Here is a 23,014-nt window from a genome sequence, read left to right on the forward strand (position 1 = left end):
AATACAAAAATGCCTTGTTACCTCCGGGGACTTCATTTATACCTAAAGAGAACCTCTGCTACTCTCCCCAAGCAATGACCATCGCCTGGGGCACTCTTCCCTACATGAAGGTAAACTGTCTAACTCTAAAATTATGACGGGTGGTTATGGATTGCTCATTAGCGAGTGTGCTGCCCAGGAAGAGCCCCGGGACATGCTCTGGCATTAGCATGACCCTCTAAAATGATGGAGAAATTGCACTCTCGCTGACATAGTTTTTAAAAAATTTTTCCTCCCTTAAAACTTGGAATCAAGGTCACATTCTATTAAATCTGGGGCCTCAAACTGGAACACGGCATGACTTTAAATGAAATTATACTTAAAACATAGCCAAAAGTTCATAGAACACTTAATTGTATGTGAGCATGCATGTGTGTGAGGGAGAGGGAGAAACAGAGAGAGAGAGAAACATTAACCAGCCTGTTAAAATGATGTATATCCCAGGCCAGAAAGTGCACAGGAATTCAAAAGCTGACCAATAACCATCTCCACTAATTTGTTTCTTCTTGGTTCTTTCTGTACCAGGGATACTTCTGTTTACTTAGGGTAGTGATACACAGAAAAACTATTTTTGAAGTGCCAGCTCCAGGATAGGCACTTCACATTCATTGTAGTAAGTCTGCATAACAATTCTGTAAGTTGGAAATTTATTAACATCTTGCCATTTCACAGATGGGAACACTGAGTCTCAAGCCATTAACTAATTTGCTCAAGATCTCCCAACTTGATCTCGGGTCAAGTTACCTCTTAGACCCTCTATCTTGTTTGATCGACAGTTGCTACTTTTCCCCCCCATCCACGTGAACTACTTACACCTGAGATGTTTATGTGCACCTGGTAGTCTATTAGCTGGGCAAAAGCATGCCTCAACATAAAACTGATCTTCAAGTCCAGAATACAGTGATCAACTTGAGAATGAATCATTTTGCTGCTGTGTACTCCAAACCCACAGTCTTCTATGTTGGCCTTGCACTACCATCAATCCTTGAACTATTGCTCAAGAAGTGATCAAAACATAAAACTCTAGTATCCACAGATCAACCCACCCATCAACCGCAAACACACAAATACAACGTGCTCTTTTCTTTTGGTTTTCGCATGCATCAAACCAGAGTTGAAATTCAATTCGACACATTTCAAGGTTTTATTTAGGGCAGGAAAGAACACTATGTAAGGCAGTGCCAGAGATCCAAAAATGGGTAATACAGTGTTTTCAGAGCCACCACATAAAGGTGTGAGGTTGTGTCCTGCCCAAGGCTGCCTGATCCAAGGAGTGAATATGTCCAGAAATCCAGCCATGCTACCTGGATTTTCAAGCCATAGTCTCTGATGCTGACTTGCCTTTATTCAGATAAAAGGATACCTTTTTCTAACTCTCCCAAAAGGCATCAAATGGCCTAGTGGAGCCCCAAGTTCACCTGCTGTTAAAGAGGTTACAATTGAATAGTGAAGAAAGACAAGAACACACATCTAATAAAAATATCAGTCAAATATATTGATTATCCTAGAAAAGGACAATAGGGGTTATGGGAACCTTAAATCTCATCAAATAGAAAGATGAAGAAAGTCTTCATGAGATTAGAGATGTGTGAGAAACTCTTGAAAAAATGAGCAGGTTTTTTGGCATGCGAAGGTAGAAGGTAAGGCGCTCCAGGTTAGAAAATAACATGAGCACAAAAGTGGGAACTTCAGGGACTGGGGACGTATCACCTTTGGCAAGGGTATGGAGTATTTGTTCAGAAGTAGGGGGAGGTCAGTGTGAAAGGTTGGCTGTGCAGTGTGAAAAGTCTCTGTGTTCGAACCTTAAGGACACAGAGACAGCAAACTCTTTCCGTAAGTAATGGGTGACTCCACAAGAGCTGTGCTTTCAGAGGAACAGTGTCGACTCACTGTGCTGGAATCAATCGGAGGGGGACGAGGCAGGTGAAGAGGACTCGCTTGGAGACTTTACCATGGCCTGTTCCAGAAGTGATGCCAGCCCCAGCCAGAGTGAGAGCACAGCAGATGGAAAGAGGATGATGGATGTGAAAGATATGAAGGATATGCATGGATTATTTACAAGTACAGAGAAACTGCTGTAGAAAACAATTTTACTCTGAGTAAAAGCCAGAGTCATTACCATAGCTAACAAGACCCTCCATGGTCCCCTCCACCCCTCCACACTTAACTCTGACGTCACCTCTCTCCCTCACTCTGCTCCAGCCATACCAGCCTCAATGGTCTTCCTCACACACACGAAGGTCTCTCCCACATTATACTTGCTGTTCCCCGTGTCTGGCTCATTCTCCCTCCCAGGTATCACTTGGCTCATTTCCTCACTCCCTTCACATCTCCAAGAAGCATCCATGGACCTTCCCTATGTGAACTAGCTCCTCTCCAGCCCTGCCACTCCTTACCCCAACTCACTGCATTTTTTTCCATAGCAATCTTCCACAGCTGGCATACATATTTGTTGCCTACTATTTGTCTCCTTCAACTTCAAGTTTCTTGAGGACAAAAACTTTGTTTTACTCACTATAGTATCCCTAGTGCCTTGGATGTAATAGTTGTTCAACAAAAATATATTGACTAAAATAATGATATTATCAGCTATGTGAGTATTTTTAACTTCATTAAAGTCAGAGAAGGCCAGATATAAAACACATAGCTTTGGGAGATACTGAGTTCCTTGATAAGAGGTAAATTCATAATGAAGCAGGACAACTCACTGGAAGGAATGCTATAGTGAATAATAATGAACTTTTGGAGACCCTTTCAAGCCTGAGAACCTGCAAAACTAAGTATGGTGCTTTATGTGTGTGGTTTCTCAGGAAATGGAGTGTTGTAATAGAGCATGGCGGGTTAATGCACGAACTCTAGAACCAGACTACTGGGTCCAAACCCTGGCTCTGCCACTTACTGGATGTGCCATCTTGGGCTTCTTTGTGGCTCTCTCAATATTTCTTATGTCTCATTTATATTAAGTGCTGCACTTCTTTCCAGTCACTGTCTGACTTCCCAAAGTTAGGGTCCCAGGAATGACTACTTATCTCAGCTACCAAAAAATGGCTTTATAAAAGCTACAAGTCAGTAAGAGATCTTTTTATTTGTTTTTTAATTTATGGTTTCAGGTGTCTAGATGTATAATTTGTAGATGATTTATTTAAATGTATTTTTCCAAACTAGAATAATATAACCCAAAATATCCACCTAAGCATGATATAACATTACGTTAGCCATGAGATATAAGTAGCATGATTTAAAAAGCAAATTGAATTATATATGTGCGTAATACTTTAGAACTGTACTGGCCAGTGGCATGGCTAGCTACATGTTGCTATTTAAACCACTGAAATTAAGTAATATTTAAAATTCAGTTTTTCAGTCTTATTGGTCACTTTAAAGGCTAGATGGCAACCTGTAGTACCTAGTGGCTACCACATCAGACAATGCAGATGTAGAACATTTCCATCATTGTCGAAAGTTGCATTGGACTGTGCTATTGTATAACTGGATAAATTCAGCAATTCAATTGTCTTTTGAAGAAAATAACCAGTGTTCCACATAGCTAATGCAACTTTATAGGCATATTCCGGCTGAGTTAACAAACATTTCCGCCAACTCCAAAATTTTACCCTAGCCCACTTTCTTTTCTTCAGCTCCATGCTTTACAACCTTTACCCTACAGATCCCCTTTGCTTCTCTCTGAATCAGTGGGATAGAACATCTTCTGCCAGCCAAACTACTTGGGAGTCTCCATTTGTTCTAACTGTCCTGGGAACATAAATAATGATGGCACATATCTTAGTCTCTCTCATGTCAGGGAAGCATGGTGTTTGAGAATTTGAAGCCACAAAAGGGCAATTCCCCCACCCCCAACTTCCTTTTCTTCACCCTCAAACTTTTTTATTTTTTTTTTAAGATGGAATCTTATTCTGTTGCCCAGGCTGGAATGAAGTGGTGCAATCTCTTTTTGCCTCTTTTGGCCACAACTTTTGCCTCCCAGGTTAAAGCGATTCTCCTGTCTCAGCCTGATAAGTAGCTGGGATTACAAGTGTGTGCCACCATGCCTGGCTCAATTTTTGTATTTTTAGTGGAGAAGGGCTTTCACCATGTTGGCCAGACTGGTCTCGAACTTCTGACCTCAAGTGATCCACCCACCTTGGCCTCCCAAAGTGCTGGGGTTACAGGCATGAGCCACCATGCTCAGCTGCAAACTTTTTGAGAGAATAATCTATACACATCATCTCCATCAATCACTCTTTAACCCCTTCCTGTCTGGCATTTCTTAAGCACTATGCTGGGTATGGGGCTGCAAAAGTAGATATTTAGGAAACTGAGACTCAGAGAGATTCAGTAACTAGATGACTTATCTAGTGAGTAATGGACCCAGAATTCAACTCAGATTTGTCAGCCTTGAAACTTTGTGGTTGTCATCCTTGCAGATCATTATGCTGCTGCCCATGGGTCACAAGTCACCAATACATCCTACATATTGACTTTCTAGGTCCAGGCTCAGTCATCCCTGCCCGCAGCCTCCCTGTGCCAGGTCACCTATCAAGGTAGAGAAAGCATGAACAATGTTGAGTTAATAAGCGATATTTCCCCATTGTGAAGACCACTTGGATATTCTAAAAAGCTATCTAAATTTTCTTACGGATTATTCTAATGGTTATTGATTCGCTACCTACGAAGTTGTTAATTGGAAGTCATTTGTACCCTAAGATAACTTGCCTAACTGTTCAGGAAGCACTTTGAGTTGCACGTATTAAATTGTGGTATGGGGGAAATTCTCTAACTTGAACAGTCTTTTATGTGTATAAACATTTTTAAACCGGCAATTGTCTTCAGAAGGGCATGTTGACGCAACATAATTGGTAGTCATTAAAAAGTCAACACTGTCCCTTTTTTTCACTCATTTTTTTTGCATTTGAAATTTGACTGTTGTGTAGACAAAGACAAAGAAAAGGAAGCTTGTCTATATTAAATTATCTTAGAAGAAAATTGAATTTGAAGAACATTAGCAAATTGCAGTTAATGTGAACTATTGTCATTACGCGGAACTATCTTTCAGGGGTTAGAAATGTTTTTATTATACGCACTTGGAATAAAAATTTGACCTGTAGATTTCTTTCAAGAATGTGCTTCATCATTGCTAATGCATAGCAGTGTAACCTAAAGATTGAGTGGCAGGACCAGATTAAAAATGAAAACCAAACTGTCTTCAGCAAGGAGCCAAATGTGGCAAATCACACACCATAGTGCATTGACCACCAGACTGAATTCTGACTGGAAAAGATGTACTCAATCTCAGGTAGGCTCACACTATGGGAGACTTGAGAATAACCATCTATTTTCTAAACTAGTCTTGTGTTTTGCCAGGCCAAATATCCCAGGTACATGTAGAAGCTTTTATGGGCATGGATCATTATGGGTTACAAGATTCTCACCACCACCACCCTTTCCTTCTGAGCTAACCACTGGGAAACCTGAAATACTAAAAGTATTTCAGTGGTCTTTCTGGAGCAACATAGAAAGAAATGACCCAAAGTCAGCTTCAGAGATGCCCTGGAGCCCTTCTCATTACCTCACCCAACCCTACCCTAAGCCCTTCATCATCTGGATGGCCTGAATCTAAGAGTAGTGAGTCTCCCAGCTGACAGATGACTCATCATGTCATTTAAGTTTGTCAGTCAATGGAAACCAGAGCTCGAAAGTCTCTGTCCAGGACTCTCCCCAGGGAAGCTATTAAGGAAAATGCTGCCTTGCCAGACATTTCTGTCCAGCTGGCCTAACTGGTATGTGCAAGGGCATCTGCTTATACTCAGGGCCTGGCATGAGGAGAGGGCCCTGGAAGGGTGCTCAAGAAGGTTTGCCCTCAGTTTTCCTACCATTTGCTATGAACAACAGGCAGGAGAGAAAATAGGCTTAGCTACTAAAAAAGCCACAAGGAAAGCAATGAGCACCTTGAAACATAAACTGGTAAAAAGACATTAAACTTTCACATTGCAAATGGATCTGGGTTTACTCTTTGGCCTAGCAGGCTGAACACTGTGCAGTAGAAAATATTACATTTGGGGACAAAGAACTTGGATTCCCACCCCAACGTGCACTTAGATATGTGAACTTAAATTTTCCTGTAACCTCACAGACACTCGCTTTCTTCATCTGTAAAATGAAAAGAAACAAAACAAAACTGTCCTTGCTCTGCCTAACCTGTGGGTAGCCATAAACCATATGAAAGCACTTAGTAAATCATAAAGAAGATGCTTTTTTCTCTCTCTCAAATGTTTATTTCTAACCACAAACCTCTCTCCCAAGTCCAAGCTCACATTCTCAACTGTCCATTCCACAGTTCTTTCCACATGGCTCATAGGTGTGCTGAGATATCTACTCAGCCCTTCCAGTAGCCAGGTGGTGACTGGTGTGGCCAGAAAACTCTGCAAACTGGCCCCAACTGCAGAAGCCTCCTCTAGGATTCTGAATACTGCTTTGGATGGCATTTCCTATCTGGCCCTCAACCTGAGTTTATTGAAAGAGCAAATGAATACTCTTCCTTTAAAAGCCTGCTCCTGCTAGCTTTCCTCTTGACAAGCTTTCAGATTGTGTATTTAATGCAGAGGCATCATCCTTGACATTTCATTTCGCCTCTCTCCATCCTATTAATCACCATTTTTCTTTTCCTTCTAACATCTTGGTGTCCCACAGAACCAGGCTAACTCCCTTCATATGATCTTGAAGAACTTTCTCTACCAGGCTGTGGCTTACCGTTCTTATTTGTGAAGTGAGAATATGTTATTTGCAGCTCTGTTGTAAGAATTAAGTAAGATTCTGTATTTACCAAACGTATGGTACATGCTAGCTTATAGTTCTACCTTCCAGCTAAGCTGGATGCCTCACTGATGTTCCATAATGCACACCGATCCCATTCCTACCTCCACAGCTTCAACCCTCTTATTTACCTTGCCTGGACTCTCCTCTCCCCACCCCCATTTCTGCCTGTCAGATCATATGCATCCTTCCCCAACCAGTTTCTAAATGCTGCCTACCTTTGGCATCCAGGAGTGAGCCCTACTTCCTCTGAACTGTAAGTCATTCTTGCACTTTATTTCAAAACTCAGGAGACATTTGACATTCCTACCTCACATTCTACTTTCATATATGCCATGTCTTCTTATGGGCTTTCATGTTCATCTTCCTTACACATTCTATTTACTTAACAAATTATTTTTAAATGACTAAAAGAAATGACTAATCAATCAAATAAATAATGACTGTTGCCCGGACCCGGCACAAGACAATGGAAAGTGATTAGAAAGTGATGAAATGATTTAAACAAAGAGACACCAAGACACATCATATTTTGTGTGCTGATTTTTTAATGAACATCTTATAATCTTACAAAATAACTGGCTGTAGCTGTTTTACATTACAATACAGTAGATCAGCTCCTTTCACTACATTCCCAATCAAGCCATCCCCTTGGGTGTTAACTAATGCACTCAATAGTGATCACAAAGAATACAGGAAGTGCCAAGTTCAATGCCTTATAATAGAAAAAAGAGAAGAAGAGAATCAGGAAGAGCTCTTTACTTTCACAATCCCCTTACTTTCATTTCTGTCAGAATCTGCCCATTCTCCTCACCCTGTCCCCTTAGCTGCCTTTCTGATTGGAAGCTGTCATGCCAGTTGTCAGAGCCAGCTAGCCCTGGGCCACCTGCGCACAATCAAACACACAGAAGAGTCTCTGAGAAAGGCTGTCAATGACCACATGGGTGGATAAGAGCAGCAGAATGTGGACCACCACATGGAGTGAGTGTGAGTTGATGTTACTGGGATCTGTGACCACAGCGTCTTAGTCCTTCCACTTTATCAGTGACCTGAGTTCCCCAAAACATCAGGTCCCAGGAACAAAGACTGGAAGAACCTGCTGTCTCTGAATAGCTACAGCTGACTATGGCTGGGAAGCCTTATAGCCTAAGAGGCTTTTCACACACAACAGGAACTTTCCTTTTGCCTTCCCAGAGCAGTGGTGAATTGCAGAGAATGAAATATTTTAAAAAGAAGTTTAAAACAGAAATGTTCTTACTGTTGCTCTTGTGGAGAGACCGTATAAAGACACACACTGGCGTGAACCACAGGCTCCATGTTCCTGAGCTGAGTAATGCCCAGGATAACAATTCCTCTGCATCAATCTCAGACAAGGTAGGATTCCCCAAGGCAGAACTTAGCACACGTCCAGCAATTTGGACATTTTCCCCAAGAAAGCAATTTTATAAAATTTTGAAAATAGAGTGTCTAAACTTTTCCATTGTCCTTTGCATATTGAAGCCTATCAGAATCCCAATAATAAATATGTTTGTCTTCTTGGAGGCACTAAGCATGGTCCAAGACAATGAATGGTATCTGAACGACACTTTCTTTATGCTAGTGATTAGAGGACAAAAGGTTTTTTTTTGAATGGGTGAACTCTGCTCTTTCCTTTTCCCAATAACTTTGCCACCCTCATTCCACAAACCCACAGATTAATGTGGGTACATCGCCTTATTCGTGTTTTACTCCCTTTCAGGGTATTGTTCTTCCCTACATGATAGTATGGATAATATTTCTATAGTTGTGATAGTATTTCCTATTCCTATTTGCACAGCCATTGCTCTAGTGTTGATGGGAAGAGTAGAAAAACTGTGGTCAAAGCAAAAAGAGCAGAAGGATGGGAAGAGACCACAGTTGAGCTCTAAATTTTGTCTGTTCTTGGTTTCCATTGGAGAAGAAACTTCAAGGGAGACAAGCCTCATAGCTTTCCTAAAATGAGTAAAACTAGAATGTTAAACAGAAATTGGCTCCTTACTCTCTTTCCCTAGGGTCTAATCCAGAAACCATTACAAGAAAATGTAACTGCAACAGACTACATCCCAGTGAGCCTGGGACGTAAATAGAGAGAGGCTTAATGTGGTCATTTCATGTGCAGTCCATCTATTGGATAAGAAAGGGTAAAAACAACAAAATGGACCTTAAATAGCTGAAATTCTTCTGTCTCCCCACAGAGTGTCACCCTTGCTCCATGCATTTCTATAACTTGCTCAAGTCAAAATCTCCAGCTCACAGATTTTGTACATGATACTTCAAGAGAATTTATCTCAGATTCTTCATTGCTCAAGGGACCCACTTTGGTCTTCTTTGGAGACTTGGAACAAGAACCGAGTCTCCCTGATCACTTCCATTCTCATTCCCTGGGCCTGGATTTAACCCTGACAGTTCTTGCCTGTTCTTTCGTCTCCTCCTACCTTTCTCCTATGTCATTTCCATAACATTTTTCCCCCAGAAAAATCAACATTTGGTCATGTGACTGTGAGTGATGGCCAGACTTGGAGACTTCTAACAAGAAGTGGGACTACAGGCCAAGTATGAGGAGCGTGTGAGTTCCTGTAATCCTGGTGATCAGAGAATGGGCCATAGTACAAACTTGCTGACTGGCTGACAGCCACACTTGGAACAGGCATGTATGGAAGTGCAGAAAATCCTGGGTCTCACCAACTCCAATTGGGAGTTCTGAGAAGTGGACACAAGTTAGTATATTCTTTGTGGACAGATATTCAAGAACCATAGTCTAGTTCTCCTGGACCCATCACCAATGGTACTCAGACCCAACTTCCTATGCCTCTTAGTACCACCATTCCGACTCTCCATCTCCTTGGTCATAAAATGGGCCCAACTCCCAGGTCATAACAAAAAGATGATTAGCTTTACATGCTAGCATCCAGAATTTCATTTAACTACTGTCTCTCCTTCTGCACTTCCCATTCAACCTGCCAATCCCCATCCATAGAAAGATGGGAAAATAAGTTGCCTTTCTGTCCTCAAAGTCTCAGCATTCATTTTGAATGTGAACTTCACAGCAGCATGTGTGGAACAATGAATAACTTTTAGCTTAGTAAACAGCAAAAAATATAATATATATAATATATTTATATAATTATGTTTAAATACTTATAAAGAATTAATAACTAACTTCATTATTTAAGGGCAACTACACAAAAAGAAAAAAAGCCAGTTGAGAGCAGACAAGCTCTGAAAGATGGCAATTCATTCGAAATGGGCATTAACAGAGTATCCCTGCCAATTTCTCCTCTAGTATTTTGGTAATGGTTTACAAGTTGGGTGGGACTGAATAGTTGGCAGGGTGTAGAGTGGGGAGCAGGGTAAGAGTTGAAGATAGTATTTAATAGAATATAAATGAGGGAGGAGGGTCCTTATGTATCTATTGTATTTCCCCTTCCATGTTAATCAACTGCCACTTTAAAGAAACTTGTGCCTATGATTCTCTCCTACTTGGGCTATTCGATGAACTAGTTGGCACCTATCAATATCCTCTGGCATTTCTTATAAGATCCTTCATGCTCTTCCTCCTTCCTCCATTTCATGACTGTTCTTCATTCACCCTTTGTTTCCTCCTGGGTCAGCCTCTCTTTCTTACTGCCTCTGAGGCAGTGGAGGGAGGGGCTTGCTTGTTCCCACAGTTACTGATTTTCTTCTGCCTTGGGGTCCCGGCAGGTGCACTCATCCAGGTCACAGTCAGCAGCAAATGGAATGACCTAGGGGAATGAAAGGGAAGTTGAAATGTGATAGCTTCACACTTTTCAACCAGCTTTCACTTTCCTCACTTGGTCCCAGAGGAACTGTAGAATTATGTGCTAATATCACAAACTGGAAATTAACACACAGTTTTCCCACTCACACATCATGTCACCATGTAGCTTTGGCAAGGTAATTGTTCCTTGCTTCACTTTTCTCATATATGAACTGGGGAGGACAATAGAAACTACCCCAGAGGGTGTTTGTGTGATTTAAATAATATGAGTATAAAGCTCTTCTATATTGCCAAGCATTTATAACTACTATTCTATCAGTTCTAATATTACTACTCATAACTAAAAATCCTGCTCTTACTGTTACTGTCACTTTCCCTGTGAAGTAGGAAAGATGAATAGGTGGCATTAGCATTTTCTCTTTACAGGGAAGGGCAAGAGATGTGGGGTGACTTAATTCAAGGTAATGACACTACTATGTGGGAAGCCGAGACTAGCTAACGACGAGCTCTCCAACTCCAAATCCTCAGTGTTCTCGGAACAATAGGAACATCTTTGCCACCCTCATAAAGGATGAGTTTTTGCTCTTCTTGAGCCCAGGATATACTTTGGCTTGGTGGAATAATACATCTCCCCACCCATTGTTTGTGGCTGTATTGCCTTCCTTCTATGTAACTATCTCTTCCTTATGCCAGAGATAGTCTGGAAAAAGTTACTCTCTTCTGCTTGCACTGCTACAGACAGATAAATGCTACTTTTTGAGTGTCCATAACTAGCATCAGAGAAAATTGGGCATTTGGGAAATGTGATATAAAAGTGGCAATGATTTTTCCCTTTAGGGCATTAACAATCTAATGAGATAAAAATAAATAGGCATATCACATACAATACTAGTCCAAGCACACTAAAGAGATGGGCTTAGTGATTGGGCAAGTGGGTAGGAGAATGGGTGGGGTTGTGTGGGGAGATTTTCCAGCATATTTGCACATTACTTTAAAATGTGATTTAGGAGTCATCAGACGGGTGAAGTGCCTTTTCGATCCTAATTCCTGTGTATGCTGGCCACAGGCACTGAAATTTATTACAGACAATTACTAGATTTTCAGAGTGTGAGATGGGGAGAGAACTGCTTTATTTTTTCCTAAGTTATCTTGTCTTCCTGTACAGAGATAGCTGGCCAGATTTCTGACCTTCGGTCCAAGCTCTTGATCTGTTTCTTAGTTTAGTATTTATTGGTTTTTATTGCAAAAGAGAGCCAAATTAAATAGTGATATGATGAGCCCCTGAGCACTCTGCATTAAATAAGTTGATTCACATAAGTGGCGAGAACAGTGCCTGCCACATATTGAGTGAGGATTAAACATTAGCGAGGAAGAGATGTAGTATTCAAGTCTGCATGTAGGTGATCATGGTAGGTGTGGTTTTATCGTGGAGACACATACAAGGAAGGAAATAACACCTCTTGCTTATTTCAGATTTATCATATTGACCCAACTAGCTTCAAATACCTTTGGAGCACTTAGATTTTTATCCATATTATTACAAAATTTCAGCTTATTCTATTTTATAAGGCTTAGCTTGAGCCTATCTGCTAATTTAACAGAGCCAAGAATGACAGGGATAAAGGGCATTAAGAAAGGATTATTGCTCAGGATACAATCCAGAGAGTGCTCAGGTGATTGGTGGCAGCCATTTAACATGTGTCTGCGAGATGCTTGTAATACACTATATAAAATTCTTAATGTAATTATGAAGACGGATAGTAACTGAACAGCACTTTGTTGGTAATCCCACCTCACCCAGGGGTAAAGACGATTACTTTCCCTGCCTACAGAGACATTTCTTGGCCAATGATAAGCAGGTATGAGTCTTTCCGTAGCAAAAACCATGGCTTTTCTGAAAGAATCACTGAACCGACAAAGAACTGGGGTTGTCTAAGAACCTATGCTACCCTTAAACCTGTCACTTTAAAAGCTCCAATGTTTGTCCATTATAGTTCCCTCCTAATTGTTGAATACAAACCCATTATTACACACCATGAAGGAGAGCTAGCCAAAGACCCTGCCTTTATTACTGAAGCCACTGCCTCCCCCATCTCCAGGTTCTCTCACTCACCTTCTTGGAGGAGAGTGTGGAAGAGCAGCAGTCTCCCCCGTCATAGTGGCAGTAGGCTCGGTTGTTGATAGTGTCACACCAACCATCTGCTTGGAAGGGCTGTAGGGAGGTTAGAAGGCAACATCTCAGTACAGTCTTATTATGTCTTGTTTAACTCTGCCACTCCTCCCATCCCAGCATAATCCATAAAACTCCAGAGATATTACAGAAAAGCACCAAAGGTGTAGGATACAGATTGAACTAACATTTGCAAGAAGTTGAAAAAATCTCAAGTCCACTAGGTCCAAGTAATTGTCACATTTCACTGGCAGCACTGCTCCTGGCCTGTTCTAAGGTCTGAGATAGGTCATTTAAACTCTTTGATCAACTTTTCTGCCTTCTTGTAATAAGAGGTCTTTATATTATGTAGGTTACAAAACAGTTCCACATATTTTTAACTCTGTTGAGCATGGGAGAAAGCCTGTGCAGTAGTGCAGTTGGCGCTAAAAGTCCTGGTTTTTAATGAGGAAATGAGGATGCATAGAGACGATAAGAATTGCCCAGGTCACATAGCAAGTGTCAGATACAGCTTAGTATTAGATGTCATGTATCTTGACTTTGTAGTGCTTCTCACATATTAACCTCCACCCCTCTCCTGGTGCACTGAAGACTGATACTTAGAGACCTGAGTAGTCCTTGGGTGCTACAAAGACTCAAATGGTGTCTGTCCAGCCCGCAGTGGTGCTCGGGTTGAGGACACCAGTGCTGTAACACAAATATTCCCACAGGTACAGCCAACTCATGCACAGAAACTAGACACAGGGTTAGAGCAGAGAAAGCTGTTCTGTTTCCATCCACTACTGTTACTGCAGTAAGTCAGCACGAACTAAAGTGGGAAAGGGGTCCAGGCCAAACCAGAGTTAATGGAGTGTTTCACCCCAAAAGAGAATGTACAATAAGAACAGCAAAAAGTTGTTAAAAAATAGCTCGGCAGCCCAGTGCATTATTTCTCCAGAAAACTACCTCTGGAGGGAAACGCTGTCCTGCTGTACCCTGGAGGGTACATCAGCCAGCCCACCTACTCAATAAATGGGCTGCTCCTCATCCTGAGCGATGCTCAGCCATAAAGTCCTAAGAAACATCTTGTGGTCAAACTCTTTGGGCCACAGAACTCTTGAGTTCACTCAACTCAAAAATGGCCATTAAATAACTCTCAGCAATTGAGTTACATCAGAACAAGTTTATCCAAGTTATTACTTCAATGTTTTGATTTATTCTATGGGATCCTGAGGTCATTTGAACATCATTCCAGATGTATACCAGTTTGCCAACTGCTGAGAAGCTGCTACTTGTGGGGTGGAACTCAACAGCTGCTGCACAGCTGCATAGCAATGTCAGTTGTGAGCAGGAAGTGAAAATTAATTCTGTTTTCAACACAGGCCTCACTGGGATAAAAGACGAAGATTCTGTGATGCGCATTTGTCCTTAATGCTGTAACCAGTTATTCTGGCTCTAGAGAACTTGGAATTACTATAGAATCAAGACTCAGGTCCTGAACTGCAGCCAAATAATCGAAGTCAAAGATAACTAGTGTATCCTTAACACCTATAGATGCTCTTGGGTTCTCGCAGGATGACTGGATACAACTATGGAGTTTCCCCAGAGTTTTATTTTTCTTTTTTCAAGTGTTTGGAGTGTATCTTATTCATCTAACACTACATCTGTTACTTTCCCTCCAACCCTGACTGACTAAGTTTCTTCTTTTTTTTCCATGTAATTGTCTATTAAAATCTAAGAAGCACCCAAAATACTTTTCTTACATGTATAAGTCTGGTATTCAGAATGGAAATTAAAGGTATATCTAAAGATATCTTTCTTTTCATAAGAACAATCTAAGTATTTGAATGGGTTAGTAAAGGATCCCAGGGAATTTTTCTTTCTAAAGTCTTCACCAAGGGTCACTTCTAATCTCAAAAACGTTAGAGAATGTATGTTGAAAAGAGCAGTAATGACCTAAGTGACCTTCTCCAGGCCCCACTGGACTTCCTTTGCTATAGCCTGGGAATTACTTCTAAAAGCTCCTTCTCTTCTGCTCTTAAAGAGTCATCTGGAAAGAGAATGAAGTTTATAGAAAAGAGCAGAAATACAGAAAAAAGGCTAGAAAGATCCAAGTGTTTAATTTACTATATACCTATTAGAATTAATTGCTCCTCCCCCAACCTGCCAAAAACAACTACTCCACCCTCAACAAACAGAGTCTCCTATGGCAACATGTGCCTGGGAAGCTTGACAGTTTGAGTCCAAGGTTACAATGAAAAAAATAGGAAAGGAAAAATGACTAATTGATCCCAAATTTAAAAATATCTGAAGATTGAATATAGACTAGAAAATTTTAATTTCAATAATTGAAAGATGTCAGTCTTAGGATATCACTCTAACCCACAGGCATCTTTTCCAAGAAAAGGTACTGGGCTTGGTTTCTCTGCACAATGTGTACATAGGTGAACTTCACCGCCCGTATGTATACCTTGCTTATCCTGTAACATCAGAAAATAAAGCGTTTCACATAAGTGCACTTTTCAAATATCTGAAGCTTATCCTGGTAAGGGTCACTTTTTAATTTTTATTTTAACCATCTTAGTAAGAGAAAAATATCTTTATAAAACACCCATCTTTTTGCCTTTTAACAACATATACAACCCAAAGTCATTAACATAACTCTATATTAATTTCACTGTATAGAAAAACTCTCCCCTTTGCTAAATGTGCCTCCTTTAAAACACACACACACACACACACACACACACACACACACACACACACACACACACACACACATCCCTCAGAGATGATTTATCTTTGAGCCAGAAAGGCAAGCCCTATTATACCTATAGTGAATACTTAAATCTGAGAGAGCACTTGGACTACTCCTCTTATGATGTATGAGCCTAACGATATCGATTTTCATTGCTATAGGAAGCCTTTTCTTGCCATGGCTTTTCTAACTGTTTTCCAGGCAGATGAAATGGACAAATAATGACTGTGTGCAAGCGGTGGAATACGAAAAGGAAAGGCTGTCAGTCTGCCCTACGAATACCGCTTCGGAAACTTCTCAAAAGCAAACGTAATTTCTTCTGCATGTTATATAACCTGGCGAAGTTTCCCATTTTGAGGCTGCTGAGGGGAGTTAGCCATAGAGATAGTGCGGCCCTGTCTGCTGTCTATGGGTATATACAGTCATCCATTCAATCATTCCATATTCTTTATTCCACACCTATATGTGCCAGGCATTGTTATGGGGTCACAGAGATAAAAGAAACATAGTTCCAGCCCTTGGGGGGACCCACCATAGAAATTTTTTTTTTAACTCATGTGATAGCTCAGTGTAGCATCAGGATGTGAACAGGAGTTAAATACCTAATCCAGATTTAGGGGGTAAGGGAAATCTGCTTTCAGGAGCTGGCTCCACAACATCTAGGCCCTATGGAGAAGAGCTTAGGACTGGATGATTCTGAGGAATCTGAAAGATCCATCTAAGAAGAAGAAGAAATAGAGGGGTGAGTGGTCTCAGGCTGCCTATTACAGAGCCCAGGCTCTGGAATAGTTCCACAAACATTGACTGACTGGCTGATAAGATCTCTCTTTCTTGAACCGGATTAAGAACATCGTTCTTCCACAGCTTGCAACAGAACTCAAGACTGCGTTGATGTTTTAGAAAGGTTAGTTTGGACTTTAGAACTTCTGCTTTACTAACCTACAGGTTGGAATCTTAGCCAAAAGGGACTGTATCTCTAAAGGCAAGGCATGGGACTGAATCCTATTTTATTATCTTGATGAATGTTTTAGACCAAGAGAGGATGCTAATCAAATTTTTGCTTGAGGCCAAGCACTATTTTCTCTCTTCCACATCATTTTCAAAAAAAAATCTTCTCGTTATGTGAATGACAAATCAGAGCCACTTCAATTTCTTCATATTAATTCGGTCCTATCAGGCCCCAAAGAAGCTCCTTTCCAAAGCAGGCATGGTGCAGTGCCTGATGGAGTTCTTGCAGCAAATAGAAGTTCTATGTAAATGTACACAAATCTGTACACTAATTTTCTTTTTCTCTGGCTCTTCAATGAACGGTGACTTCTGGCCTGATCTTCAATCTCCTTTGCATCCCATGATTTACCTTGTTGTGCCCACATATCCTGGGCTTCATATCCAAATAATGCAAAGAACATTAAGACTAGAGCCCTAGTACAAGCTCTCTCTTAGAATCTTGGGGGCAGAACCTGGGGGGCCTGTAGGGCTCCTCAGGGACTCCTGATAATGAGACCAATAGTTGCTTATCAAAAAGATGAAAGACTGCCAGGCACGGTGACTCACACCTGTAATCCCAGCACTTTGGGAGGCCGAGGCGGGTGGACCACCTGAAGTCAGGAATTCGAGACCAGCCTGACAAACATGGAGAAATTCCTCTCTACTAAAAATACAAAACTAGCTGGGCGTGGTGGTGCCTGCCTGTAATCCCAGTTACTTGGGAGGCTGAGGCAGGAGAATCGCTTGAACCCGGGAGGCAGAGGTTGCAGTGAGTCCAGATTGTGTCATTGCACTCCAGTCTAGGTGACAAGAGTGAAACTCCGGCTCAAAAACAACAACAGCAACAACAACAACAACAATGAAAGGCGAGTGCTTGTGAGAATGTGGAGGAAAGGGAACCCTTTCACACTGTTGTTGGGAATGTAAACTATGTGATCCAGCAATCCCACAACTGGGTATATATCCAAAGGAAATCAAATCAGTATGTTGAAGTTATTTTTTTGAAGGACAATAGATATATGAAATTCTAAGGCCAGATAACACCTTGAAGATTATTTAGTAGACACCCTTTATTTTACAAATTATGAAATGAAGTCTTAAAATGGTGAACTGTCTTGTTTTCAAGGATAGTTAGTAGCAATCCTGGGAACAGATTCCAAATTTCTAGATATTAGGTCTTCTGTTCTTTCTACTATGCCATACCACCACTATTTATTTGATGGTTTCATTAGTCTTTTAATTTATTGGGAAATAAGGGTAATTTAAATTCTTTCGGCACCTTTACAAAAGGGGCGTGGTACGGGTATATTAAGTGAACCTAGCAATCTGACACAGAGACAAAGAAATGGTCATGCACAATCTCAGTTCCTCTGGACCCCCACAACTTCACTTCCTCTTTTTTTTGAGACGAAGTTTGCCTTTTGTTGCCCAGGCTGGAGTGCAGTGGTGCGATCTCGGCTCACTGCAACCTCTGCCTCCTGGGTTCAAGCGATTCTCCTGCCTCAGCCTCCCGAGCAGCTGGGATTACAGGATCGAGCCACCACGTCTGGCTAATTTTGTGTATTTCTAGTAGAGACGGGGTTTCACCATGTTGGCCAGGCTGGTCTCGAACTCCTGACCTCAGGTGATCCACCCGCCTCAGCCTCCCAAAGTGCTGAGATTGCAGGTGTGAGCCACCACACCCAGCCCACAACTTCACTTCTATTTTTCTCAGCTGTGGGTCAAGGTTTATCCCAAATAGGCTGCCTGGCACTGTTGCTCCTTCTGAGACTTGGGGCTTGGTATATTCCCCTAGAGGCTGACATCCCCAGGAGAAAGCAACACTGTGCTCCAATCACATCAACAGATGCCTGCAGCCCAGAAACACCTATTTCCAAGACTCAGAATGCTAAAGCCAAACGTTTTGCTGCTCATTGCTGTCAGGTGCGGAAAAAAGGAAATGGTGCTGTTCCACTCGTCCACTGTTCATTCCTTGGGATGGAGGGTTCCAATGATGTCACATTTGTGGGTCTGCAAGTCTTCTTGGAAAATGTAAAATTCAAATAGACATATATCAAGATGGATTATGCAGGAATACTTTCTTAGGAACAATCTTCTCTGGAAAATTTCATCTGGCTTCCAGGACTCAGAGGGCTGTCCCTTCTCTGAGTTACGGTATATTTTATCCACATATTTATTATAGAGCTTAACCTCTGGAATGTATTTTCAAAGGCTTGGGATCTAATCAGCTTTGTAGTCCCAGCTACTAGTTTAGTAACTGATGTAGGTTGTTAACAAATAAATAAATATGATTGTCCTATTTTGAAGTGGGAGGCAAACTACTTTTCCTTAGCATACTTTATGACCAGATCCTTCCTTTTCATTATTCCTGTACTGCTAGAAAATTTGCTAGGTATGTTACTTTATAAGAATCACATAACTTAGACACAGGTCCAGATTTTCTGGGCATCCAGTCCATTTCTTACTATAAATGCATATACTGTAGACACTGGAGTTGAGATAAATCACATATATATACCCATACACATATATACATATATATGCAGGTCATGTGTATGTATATAATATATATGTAGATCATCTTCTAGGTGAAGAACATGGTACACATCCATCCATTTGGAGGCGTATCATACTTACATTTCAGCCAGGAAGGAGGACAAGGCAGTAGAATATACTATGTAAAAATTACCCCTCTATAAACCATCTAAAATGTTAGATAAAACATAATAATATTCTCTCAGTTTCACATCTGGCATCATAAGAAGAAAAAGAACATTTCCCAAAGGCCAAAAATGAAGAAACTGTAAACCAGAGCAGAAAGAAAGCAGTAAACCATGGCTGTCCTAGGAATGTTTGCAAATATCTGTGATCAAGTGGTTGGGTTTTAATAGGTGATCTGGAATAAAGGCCTAGGTCTTGGCCCTTTGTAAGGTAGGGAGTTTTTATGTGACCCTGTTAGTACTTTAATAAAAAGATAGTGTTTATGAGGACTGATATGGAATGACACAATCACATTATGATGCTCCACAGGTAGCTCGGCTCACTTGGGAGCCAAGAGATTTGCTCCTGCCTACCAGCTCTGAAGTCTACACGATTCAAATCCAGGCCTGGCTAAGTCACTAACAGTAAGACATCAAGGATCTTCTGTGTTTTCAGCCAACAGTTGAAGTTGTACGGAGTATCTCCTGGAAGGGCAAGGGTGGAATCTACAAACAAGAGATGAGAAGATGTAATTGAAAGGAAGGCAATGAAGATACACCTCCTGCTGGATGATGAGAGGGATGCCGACTGCACGTCTACTTGTGTGGCCTCTCATGCATCACTGGCCCATGTGTGGTAGGACATCTTCTGTGTAGGACCTCAAACCACTGCCTGTGCAACCCACTAGACCCTCTAAAAAGGCAACTATGTACCTCAGCAGGGGCTGAAAGAGAAGCCTGATTATAATCAGCTTATCTACATTTGACACCAAGATCAAAGCAAAGTCTTAGAAATAATCAAATAGGACAAAAAGCAATCTCCTCTGAGAGAAATTAGATGAAAAAAGAAAAGCAAGCAAATGTAAGATAAAAAAGACATCTTTCACCTGTATTGACTTCACTTACTCCAAGGTACCCAGGGTGTCATAGTTCCTGCCCCAGAAACGATCAAGGCTATAGAGTATGGCAATTAAAAGCACAGGATATGGCCAGGTTCAGTGGCTCATGCCTATAATCCCAGCACTTTGGGAGGCTGAGGTGGGTGGATCACCTGAGGCCAGGAGTTTGAGACCAGCCTGGCCAACATGGCGAAACTCTGTCTCTAGGTGCGGTGGCACATGCCTGTAATCCCATCTACTTGGGAGGCTGAGGCAGGAGAATCGCTTGAGCCTGGGAAGAGGAGATTGCAGTGAGCCAAGATCACACCACTGCACTCCTCCTGGGCGAGAGTGAGACTCTGTCTCAAAAAAAAAAAAAAAAAGAAAAGAAAAGAAAAGGAAAAGCACAGCATATGGTTTTACATAAACCTATGCTCAGATCCCAGCTCTGCTCCTTACCAACAATTAGAATCTGAGAAAATTTCTTAACAACGAGTAGCAGTGTTCTTGTTAGTGAATGAGAAAAATAGCACCTACCTCACAGAATTGCTGCAAGAAATAAATGAGCAAATGGAGGTGAAACACATAACACAATGCCTGACCCATAGAAAGCATTCAATAATTCATAATTTTATGAAAGCAGCAAGAAAACTACCATTGCTTTTACCATTGCAGGTTGGTGCCTGAATTGTCTCCCTAGAGACTCTAGTCAGAAAACTTCAAGATTCTGCCACCAACACCTTAGAGTCAAAACCAGTCATGCTTCATTCCTGAGAGCCTCCTGCCCCATTCACTTTTACCACCAATGCATGTACCTGAGTCATGAAACAGACAGTCAGGTGACAAGGGAAATAGTTTTGAAACTTATAAAAACAGAAAAGGAATGGCCTGATTGGCTCCTGGAAACTAGGGCTCTCTTCAAAAACCACAGTGGTGACTTGGGTGTCTTAGTCTCTGAAAAAAATCCCAAACCATCACACAGACATTTCTTCTCTGATATGTGCTGAAGGAAAACAGGAAGGTGAGGAGACTCTCTGGGACTTACTTTTCAGCCAAAACTAACCTCACGGCCCCTTTCAAATAGTTGCAAATAAAGACTCAAAGTCACACAAACTCTCTACCTCAGTGCAAGCACACACTGACCTGCTTCCCCATGTAGTCTCTCCTCTGGGAGAGACACAGTTCTATATGAGTGGTCTTGCCCACCTCAAGGCCAGTAGGGGGGCAGTGCTGGTGGATGGAGTTATAGTCCTAAAGGGTGAAGATGGGCAAGACAGTGTTCACATGACATTCGTGCACATTTGTGCAAGAAAAACACCAGCTCGAAGTTGAAGCCCGGCTCCTTAAGGACAGAACATCCCTGCATAGGGCCCTACTGAAAACAACAGAACTTCTGCAAGAAGTGGCCCTTCTGTTGAGAGCTGCAGCCTGAGCCTTTCCTGATGGGAATGTGTCTTTGCCCTCCTCTGCCTCAGAGGCCTTGCTGATGGTAAGGCGTTGGGTACCCTTTGCCCTATCTCTTCCCTCACCTGTTACCAAACTATATAAGACACACTTTGAAGGCTGTGAAGGCACCCAGTGCTCCACTCCCCTGACCACCTTTATTCCTTCTGCACTGGATCACTCCTCGACCCTTCCACACCAAACCCAACTCCATGTCCTAAAACAAACAAACAAAGAAACAAAAAACTTTTGTGTGCTCCTCCATCAGTGTTTGCTATCCTCCATGTGACCCCTTTTTCTCCAGTGAAGCTGATCCTGTACAATTCATTAGTCAAGATTTTATTCCAGTGATTCCCAGTCCTTTGCTGTCAAAGTCTGTTTTTATGGCACTGTCACCCTTCCTCCTCCTCTAAGCACACAGCAATGCTTCTTAAAACGCTGCCCAGGAACAGCAGCAGTCCATCAAGTGGACTCATCGTGGGCTCCTACAAGAATTAATAATGACATACCATCAGACTTCACTGGTGTCTTCATTGCAGGGCTGATAGGCTCATGAGTTCTTATAATTTCCTTTTTCTTGCTTTCATGGTGGGAGTGATGGCCTGCAAGGTCTTCAGATACAGTCTTAATGCATGACATTTGGCTCTCTTCTTTAAACAATCAATGGATTAACAATCGTTTGTTTAGGGAATATCCTGCTTCCTTTTCAGCTAATTGGAGCCAACCAACTGTGTTTCAAGGTCAGGCATAGAAACATTGAACACAAGAGGCCGCAACTCTGCAAGGACCATGGGGGCAGGAACACTTCCATTTTCGTCTCTTTTCTGTTCCCTCTTCCTCCATCAGCAATAAACCCTGTGCATCAGCACAGTATCCAGTACATTACAATAGGTGCTTAATGAATATCTGATGGATTAAACTAGTGAATTCTCTCCAGAATTAACTCTATAAAACTAAAAACTCAGAACAGTTCTTGTTTTTCACTCCTCTTACCTTTCCTCCAGGATAAGGTCAACATTCCCCCTGTCATCTATTTGTTTGTCTGTTTTTTTAAAAAAATTTATTTTTTAAGAGATGGTGTCTGGCTATGTTGTCCAGGCTGGTCCCAAACCCTTGGGCTCAAGCAATCCTCCTGCCTCAGTCTCCCAAGTAGCTGGGACTACAGGTATAAACCACTATGCCCAATTATTTCCCCTATCTTGTCCCCTTGCCTCCCAGGTATTTGTTTTCACTATCAATTACTCACCCCAAAATATCACATGAAAATAGCTTGGAATGGCCTTCCAGTCATAGGCTCATTCACAGTAGACTCTTCCAGATATCAGACTTAAGGCTACAGATGAATGAAATTGAGAGAAGAATTTCAGGCCACTGCAGGCACCCTGCCCAGTAAGGTGGGAACTTCCAGTGCTTTTCTCTGGTCACCTCTCTAGGTGGCCACTCACTGTGCCCCCCTTCTCTGGGCCCTTGGCCAGCTGTTGCACAAGGGCTACA

General features: G+C 41.7%; 1 protein-coding gene across 2 annotated transcripts in view; it reads right to left on the reverse strand.

Annotated features, from left to right (window-relative positions):
* Positions 1-7,379: 7,379 nt before the first annotated feature.
* Positions 7,380-23,014, reverse strand: part of PAPPA2 (pappalysin 2) — a 298,413-nt gene continuing 282,778 nt past the window's right edge. For both annotated transcript variants that reach the window (XM_050766967.1, XM_050766964.1), the window contains 2 exons: positions 12,720-12,818; positions 7,380-10,610 (listed from right to left, as the gene is read on the reverse strand). In XM_050766967.1, the coding sequence (XP_050622924.1) occupies positions 10,536-10,610; positions 12,720-12,818 (174 nt within the window). In that variant the 3' untranslated portion in view covers positions 7,380-10,535. The remainder of the gene's footprint in view (positions 10,611-12,719; positions 12,819-23,014) is intronic.

This window comes from Macaca thibetana, chromosome 1 (assembly GCF_024542745.1).
Source record: "Macaca thibetana thibetana isolate TM-01 chromosome 1, ASM2454274v1, whole genome shotgun sequence".
NCBI lineage: Eukaryota > Metazoa > Chordata > Mammalia > Primates > Cercopithecidae > Macaca > Macaca thibetana.